At 40.1% G+C, this 9017-nt stretch overlaps 1 protein-coding gene across 2 annotated transcripts in view; it reads left to right on the plus strand.

The window, feature by feature from the left end:
• The window catches only part of MINPP1 (multiple inositol-polyphosphate phosphatase 1), a 32402-nt gene extending 23824 nt beyond the window's left edge, over positions 1-8578 (plus strand). The window contains exon 3 of one of the 2 annotated variants that reach the window (XM_075533351.1): positions 7178-7431. In XM_075533351.1, the coding sequence (XP_075389466.1) occupies positions 7178-7281 (104 nt within the window). In that variant the 3' untranslated portion in view covers positions 7282-7431. Of the gene's footprint in view, positions 1-7177 lie in introns of both variants that reach the window. The other variant, XM_075533350.1, reaches the window with a different exon arrangement.
• The last annotated feature ends 439 nt before the right edge of the window (positions 8579-9017 follow it).

Here is a 9017-nt window from a genome sequence, read left to right on the forward strand (position 1 = left end):
GTTTTTGATTAAGGAAAGAAAAACTTTATGCATCGGTTGGTTTCACTTCTTGATTTTGGGTTAAGTTGGTGGGTGGGGTGCTTTTCCAACCATCTCGGTGAAGCGGATGACTCAGCCATACACTTGTTAAAGGCTCGGGGCTTTTTTTAACGTTATTTATCTTCCTAAATCATCTCCTTTATCTAGTAGTTCTGTTGTGCATTTGTACACTTACATAACTGTGAGAATTTTAGGAATTATCTAAAGCTGTTTGGTACTCCTGACTCATATTTCAAAGAACATTTTGCGTAACATTGAGTGTGAAACGTGAATTGAGAGCTTAGAAGACTTTAGCTGAATACGTTTGGGGGAAAATACACATAGTTCTTAGTTGTTTTTCTGGTTGAGCTTTTGGAATGTGCTTAAGTTCGTGCTCTGCGTGTTTTACTTTGAACTTACTCTGAACACACACACACACACACACACACACAGAGGCTTCTACTTGTATTAGCAATTTTGGACTTCATATTAAATTTCATTTTTGATTGAAAATTTAATAAAGTTTCTCTACCAACTTCTATAAATTAAAGCTCACTAATATGAAGAATTACATTGCCATCTTGCTGGATAACATTAAGTAACTCACTTAACCACTTTATACTTTTTTTCTTATTTCTAAAAATAAAAGGACTTGACCAGATCTCAATTGTTAAGCATTTTAATTTTATTATCTATACATACATACATTCATACAGATTTTTATTTCCTTTCTTACATTTGTCTTGGAAATTTGCATTTTCCAATTGTTGGATTTTTTAAAAACTAAAATGCACATTTCCCCCTTTATTATCCAAAATAACAAAAGCCAATGGGTCTCCATTAGCATGCAAATTCTTTTATAGAGTTTTATTGGCATCACTCCACATATCATTAATTCAGTAATTCAATCACATGGAGAAGAGTTATACAATCATGACCACAATCCACTTGAGAATGTTTTCTTTCTTATATTCCTGCTATTAGCTCACATTTCCCCAACGCCCCTGCCATACCCCGAAGAAAGCATTAATCCAGTTACTGCTTTGTAGGGTCACCTTAGGCGAATGTTACAGGATTTCATATACCGAAAACATAAACAAGAAAGCTAACAATAACAAAATAAATTAGAGAAAAACCTCAATTGAAAAGAAAGCAGAGAATATTAAAACAAGGGCAACTTTAAAATGGGCCCAAATGGAGATCAAATGATAAGGTGTTAAAGTTTAACCTGACTACAAGTAGGCGAATCTTCGTTCCGAGCTCTGTCTGCAGGAGAGGGAAACTACTCCCCTCCCTGCTCTGTGGTCAGGGCTAGAGACTGGAGGCTTACTCTATTTATGTATTCCTTGACACACACACACACACACACCTTTTTCCTAAACTGATCGGTTTAAATGAGTCAAAAAGGGGAATCAAATAAAGATGTGACCTTGTAACCTAACTGTATCTACTAAAATCATATGAGGTGGGGATGGCGAGAAATGCATTTTTTTTTTAAATAGACACATAGTATATACCTTTTAAAACTTCCTGGACCACACGTGCTCTTGAATATTTTCTCTGAGGTGTGTACAGGTCCAGAAGCAATAGACCCCCCTCCTCTGTGTCTGCATACACAAAGCCTTACAACTTGTTGGTCTCTGCTAATTGAAGTCCTATTGCTCTCAGAGAGCCTTGGTTGCAGCACAGTGGGAAAGTGTTCATCTGCCACCCAAAAGGTCTACAGTTCTAACCCACCAGCTGCTCCCATAAAGATCTTTAGCTTTGCTATGAGTCAGAATTGACTCACTGCCACTGGCTTGGATTTGATCTTTAGCTGTTCAATTTCATCTATAGGAGGTACACAAAGCTCCCCATTATTTGCGGCTCAGGTGTAATTTGGAATAGAAACATGATATGTTTGTCCATTTGACACCTATGCTACTTAACAACTTGGTCAAAGAAAACAGAAATGTGAGCAAGTTTTATAACAGGACAAACAAGTAGAAGCATGAACAGCTGTTTCAGAGGGATTATATTACCCTCAGGAGCTCTGGTGAGGCACAGTAATTCAGCTCTTTGCCTCTAGAGCAGTGGTCCTCAACCTGTGGGTCACGACCCCTTTGGGAGTGAACGACCCTTTCACAGGGATCACCCAATTCATAACAGTAGCAAAATTTCAGTTATGAAGTAGCAACAAAAATAATTTTATAGTTGGGTCCCCACAACATGAGGAACTGTATTAAAGGGTCGCGGCATTAAGAAGGTGGAGAACCACTGCCCCAGAGAAAGCCATGGCAGACTTTTCAACAGTTCACTCTACTCTGATAGGAAGCATCTCAACAACAATACTTTGTTGTTGTTGTTGTTGTTGTTTATATACAAATTCCATGGCAACAGTTGATTTTTTTTTAATAATATACCAGAATTGGATATTTTGGCAGTGGAGTTTCCATGAGATAAAAATCTGCTTTCACCTGGCTTATCTTTGTTTATAAGCAAAGCATATTGATATTCATAGCTACAAATGGGCCCCTCATTTGAAGTATATGATGCAGCTTCAAAAAGTATAGAAAAATTTCATCTTTTCATTTTTCCACAACTCTTTGAAGCCCCCCTCCCCGTTTAATTTTAAATAACAACAAAAATCGTTGGCTATATTCGCTTGAATTTCTTTTTTTTTTTGCGCTTGAATTTCATAGTTAATAATTATGAGTTAGATTTTTCTTTTTTACTTTTCCAGAGAACCATGATAAGAAAGAGTGCCTTGTTGTGTGTATTCTGGTTTTAACATTTGAGCCATTAAGAATGTTCTGTTGAATTTGGGATAGGAAAAAAAGTAAAAAGCATTTACTACATATACTCGAGTATAAGCTGAGTTTTTCAGCATATTTTTAATGCAGTTTTGTGGTAAAACTTTGTGCCTCGGCGGATATCCGGGTTGGCTTATACTCGAGTGTATACGTATGTGATTTCACTGGCCTGGTGAGTTGTGAGCCTGGATGCTAACCATCTTCCAGTGGAGCGTTCCAGTGTCAGAAGCCCACTGGGCCGGGCTCTATCCCCCGCCCTGGAGGGTGGCTAGGAGTCGGAATCTGCTGGTTGGCAGTGAGCTATTCGGAAATGGAAACACATGTGAGTTAAAACAGAATACTTAATTTTTTTCCCTACTGTACTTTCATTTTAGAGTAAGCTAGATTTTGCTTCTTACTTTTGAAACTCAACCTGGACATTTAGTGTGCTCTTTTTTTAATAGAAAAATTTCAAGAATAAGTTAGATTTTTTAAAATTGTAAAAAGCGTGTACATGCTGAAAAATGATTGTTCGTTCCCTCTTAGTTTTCAGTTTTGTGTTCATATTGACACCATACTTCATAAATCGTTAGAAGGTAGTCTTTTCTGTTTTATATGCTGAGATGGGATTCCTTTAAGCCAGATTCTGTTACCTTGGTTTTTTTTTTTAAAGACACAAATGACACTCATCAATTGTCTTCCTAGTCTGTGCTTAAAAAAGAAAAATGCGTACCTTATATTTTGGAAAGATTATAAAGCACTAAAAATGTCTAGAAAGTAGTACTTTAAGTGATTATACTTTTATGTGTCTATGTTCTTTATAATATGCATAATTAGTAGTATGGCCATCAGAAAGAAAGGGGCTTAAAAAAGGAAATAAAAATGATAAAAAGAAAAAGAATGTGTACCATCTTTTGGGTACTATCATGATCCTAATGTAAAGCATATTCTATACTTTTAATTGGGTGTCATAGAAATAAACAGTGATTTGAGTTATATTTGGAGAATGAGAAGTGCAGATGGAGAAAGTGGTTACTACGGAGAAGAGTGATCCTATAAGGAGAGGAAGCAAGAAGATTGTTCAAACCCACTACCTCCTCCAGAGGAGAAAAGGTGTGGTGCTCTGCTCGCAGAAAGAGGATCCCCTACAAAACGATGCTTTTCATTAAGGCACCAACACAACCTTTTATCAGGAAAAAAAAGAAGAAAATGACTGAAATTTCTAGTATTAAAATTATGCTTCTCTCAGTGCTTAGACTCCTACTCCAAACCTGTTTCAGGAAGTCAATTCTGATTTCTAAGGACAGAGCACAACTGTGCTGTGGTGTTACCAAGACTGCACAAATTAGAGAAGTGTGCTGCCACGAGTCCGTCAGCTCTTAACCATTGCACCCCTAGGTCTCCTTCTCAGAGGTCACTGCATCAGTCACAATAGGTTGTGGCACTGTACTGAATCTGGTGCCCTGCTCAAGTGCGCAGGCCTATGAATAGGACTGTTAGGTGACTCGGTACTCATTGTTTATTCTTGGCTTTCACCAAGAAATTGATACAATACTGCATATCCATATTCCCTAGACAGATACGATAATATTCTTTCAGTTTTCTCAGAAGAGCCCCCATGGAGTAATCAATATTTACTCAGGGCTTAATTGTTCATTTTTTCCATAACTTTAAAAATTGTTTTATTGGGGGCTCATGCAACTCTTATCACAATCCCTACATACATCCTTTGTGTCAAGCACATTTGTACATTCGTTGCCCTCGTCATTCTCAAAACATTTGCTCTCCACTTAGCCCTTGGCATTAGCTCCTCATTTTCCCTCCTCCCTCCCCTTTCCCCCTCCATTCTGATCCCTTGATAATTTATAAATTATTATTCTGTCATATCTTACACTGTCCGATGTCTCCCTCCCTTCACCCACTTTTCTGTTGTCCATCCCCCAGGGAGGAGGTTATATGCAGCTCCTTGTAATTGGTTCCCCCTTTCCACTCCACCCTCCTGGTATCACCACTCTCGCCACATTCATAAAAAGATAATACAATATTGAAGTGTATCTGTCAGCATTCTAAACCTATAAGAAAACAAAAACAACTTCCTTAACCTTAAAGGATATTAAATATGTGTGCTGGTGTAGATGGCTGTGCCTGAATTTTGGGACTTTTAATATAAAAAGCTTATTTCATAAAGAATTTTAGCCCTTTGGTTAAGTAATAAAGATGAATATGAAAGAGAGTTGCGTTGTACTTCAAAATGTACTTCAAAGCTCTTACCACAATCCGTACATATATCCGTTGTGTCCAGCACATGTGTACATCTGCTGCCATCATCATTTTCAAAACATTTTCTTTCTACTTGAGCTCATTGCCCCTTCTTCCACCCTCCCTCACTCATGAACCCTTGAAAATTTACAAATTATTTTTTTTCATGTATTGCCCCAACCACCCTCTTCCTTCACCCACTTTTCTGTTGTTCATCCCCCTGGGAGGGGTTTATATGCCGATCATTGTGATCAGTCACCCCTTTTTCCTCCCACCTTCCCCTTCCTCTCCTGGTATCGTTACTCTCATTATTGGCCCTGAGGGGTTTATCTGTCCTGCGTTCCCTGTGTTGTGAGCTCTTATGTGTACCAGTGTACATTCTCTGGTCTAGCCAGATTTGTAAGGTAGAATTGGGGTCATGATAGTGGGGTGAGGGGAAACATTAAATAACTAGAGGAAAGTTGTCTGTTTCATCGGTGCTGTACTGCACTCTGACTGGCTCGTCTCTTCCTTGTGACCCTTCCGTGAAGGGATGTCCAATTGTCTACAGAGGGGCTTTGGGTCTCTACTCTACCCTCCTCCATTCACTTTGATATAATTTTTTGTTCTGGGTCTTTGATGCCTGATAGCTGATCCCATCGACTTCTTCCATGTGGGCTTTGTTGCTTCTGAGCTAGATGGTTGCTTGTTTATCTTCAAGCCTTTAATTCCCCAGATGCTATATCTTTTGATAGTGGGCACCATCAGCTCTCTTCACCACATTTGCTTATGCACCCATTTTGTCTTCAGAGATTGTGTCAGGAAGGTGAGCATCACAGAATGCCAAGTAATTAATACAAAGTATTCTTGCATTGAGGGAGTACTTGAGTAGAGGCCCAGTGTCCATCTGCTACCTTAATATTTAACATGTAAATATATGTACATAGATCTATTTCCCTAGCGTTATATAGAAATATATTTACATATGTACATGCCTATAGTTAGACCTCTATAAATGCCCATTGAATCCTAGTTCTTTCCCCTATTTCCTTTTACTTTCCGCTTGGCTACGTTGCACTTGATCAAGCTCCACCAGGCATTGTACACCCTCTTCACCACTGATTTTAGATCACTTGTTGTTCCCTTGTCCCTGGGTTTCTTGGCACCCCCTTTCCTTTCCCCTGTGTTCCCCCGGACCCATCAGTCTGTTGTTTTCTCCTCTGGATTGTTTATCCCACCTAGCTTATCTAGATGGACATGCAAAAACAATAATCAGCACAAAACCATCAACAAAACAGAAAAGCCTATAAATAGTTCCAGGTCTGTTTGTTGACCTTTATGAGTGATTTCCGGTCGAGTCTGATGAGTGCCATGCCCTGGCCGCAAAGTCTACATTTGGTGTTCCTTGGGGACTTCATTGCTTTGCTTTCCTTCCTGCTCTGTTGCAGTCTCTTAGTGTTTCGCCCATGTGGTGGGATCAGATCAGGCACAATTCCTGCACTGTATCTCCAATGTTGACCCTTATGGGTCAGTGAGGGACATTGTGTCGCGTGGTGGGGCCAGCCTGTCTGTGCCAAGCAGGAATATCATCCCCGGGGCTTGGCGGGACAGAGTGTGTTCTACTTTCTCTCCTTCCCACTTTGTTTGCTCCTGTGTGCTCTGATCAGATGCAACCCTCTCCCTGAGCTGTAGCTTCAGTCCTGTCTTCCTCAGTGCATTCTTCGTGTGGGGGGTGTGGGGGGCAGGGGGCCGGTATCCATGTAGCTGGGATTGAGGCGGCAAACTTGTGTATTGGCTCTCTGCTTCATGCTGCTATGTTGCATTCACATCTTGACGCACCAGTGTGAAGTCTGGTCCCTCTATCCCTCTCCTGTGGAGATGTAAACAGTCCCCTCTCCTGGGTGGCTTAGTGCCCTGTTCCCCCGCTATGCATGTCTTTTTTTTCTTTTCCCCTCCTTTTTGGTTGACTGCCATATGTACCCCTGGATTGGGTCTGACCTCTGCCATAGTACCTGGACCTCACCCCAGGAATGTATGCATTTTAGTACCTTTTCCCCTGTGCCCCTTTTGCTGTTTTAGCTTTAAGTGTAGTTCTTGTTTTATGGCATGAATGTATACACCTAATATTCTCCCTCAATTTCCTTTTCCAGGTCTCAGCCAGTTTCTTCTCCAGTCATCCTGCAATTCGGCCATGCAGAGACCCTTCTCCCACTGCTTTCTCTCATGGGTTACTTCAAAGACAGGGAGCCTTTAACAGCTTTTAATTACAAGCAGCAAATGCATCGGAAGTTCCGAAGTGGTCACATTGTCCCCTATGCCTCAAACTTGATATTTCTGCTTTACCATTGTAAGAATGCTAAGACTCCTGAAGAAGAATTTCAAGTGCAGATGTTACTGAATGAAAAGGTGCTGCCTTTTGCTCACTCGCAAAAGAATGTCTCTAGCTATGAGGATCTGAAGAACCATTACGAGGACACCCTCACAGGTTGCCGTGCCAACCATGACTGTGACTCACCCAAGGCCAACAGCACGTTTGATGAACTGTGAGGACGGAGGATCTGTGTGGCTCACCAACACTCCGTAGGGCGTAATTACATGTGTTTGGTGACAACAATTCCACGTGTTATTTCTGTCTCTTCACAGAAAAGGGTTGAATTTCTTTTTTGGCCTAATGTGGATGTGTAGAACACAATTCCTCACTGGCACAGCACCCTCCTGGCAGCGAACAGAGGGGCGTCTATTTGAAGAAACAGTGGCACTGCAGACATTACAGGAATTCTTCCTATTTCTATAAGAAACCTCACTGAACAGTATGATTTCAAAATGATGCTTGAAAACTCTTCAGTAACCATAATGACATCAGTTGGACTGTCCAAGGCATGGTTAAACTGAGTCTGGGACTTCACCAATTGCACTGCAGGTCTCTCTTTTTCCTCTGGGTAGGACAGTTAATTGTCTTTTTAACCCTGTATATTTTGATAAGCTGGAATTATCGTTCAGAGTTTGAAACAATATTAAGAAATAACCCGGATCGTATTTAAATGGACACCTTCACCAAAGACGATAAACGTTATTTATATAAGTATTTGTACACTTTAAACACTTCCTCTTAAAGTCTCGTGACAGAAGCCTGGTAGCACTGTGACTTAGGTCTTGGGGTGCTAACTGCAGGTCAGCTTCTCAAACCCACTGATTGCTTCTTGGGAAAAAGATGAGGCTCTCTGCTCCCACAAGATGTACAGTCTTTATCATTGTGTGTCCAAATTGAGTGGGTGGCAGTGGGTTTGGTTTGGGTAGGTTTAAGTCTTGTAGCACTAGTGTTAAATTATTACTCCCTGTTTTGCATAAGTAACAATGGAAAGACAAGGAGGACAGTTCACAAACAAGTTAGGGAGGGGGCAGAATAAAAAATTTCTGACATCCACTACTTAGCTCTCTAGTTCTGCCACATGGCTTCTATTTTTGTATTTTGCTGTAGTATGGAATATACATTGGTTGTTGGACTTCTTTATCTTCTTTTTTAAAATAAAGATTTCGACCTGGTGACTATGCTTCACAGGTTTGAACCCGTTTCAAAACTTAGTGCTGGGTAATATAATATGTCATGCAAGTGTTTACTATGATAATAAAGAAAAACTTAGTAATTTTAATACCAAATCTCTCATGGTCTCCATATTGATATACAAGCATGATTAATTGTAAAAATGTGACATTTAACGGAGCTTTGAATCAATCAGGCAATGTAAGGTAATTTTCTTCTAATGTAAGTTTTCTTAAGTATATGAGGTTTTGTTCATGTATTTTAGATAGTGTTTGCTTTAACGGTAGACTATTTTCAAAGGGTGAGGAATTGGTATGCATGCCCTGTCTGATACCCCTTTGCTTCACTAAAGGGAACAATAATCCAACACCACATCTGCCCAAGGATAATTCCCCGAGACAGTGCTTAGATGTGCTACACCTTCCAAGCACCTTCTCTATCCTGCCACC

The sequence above is a fragment of the Tenrec ecaudatus genome, chromosome 16, assembly GCF_050624435.1.
Source record: "Tenrec ecaudatus isolate mTenEca1 chromosome 16, mTenEca1.hap1, whole genome shotgun sequence".
In the NCBI taxonomy this organism is placed as follows: Eukaryota; Metazoa; Chordata; class Mammalia; order Afrosoricida; family Tenrecidae; genus Tenrec; species Tenrec ecaudatus.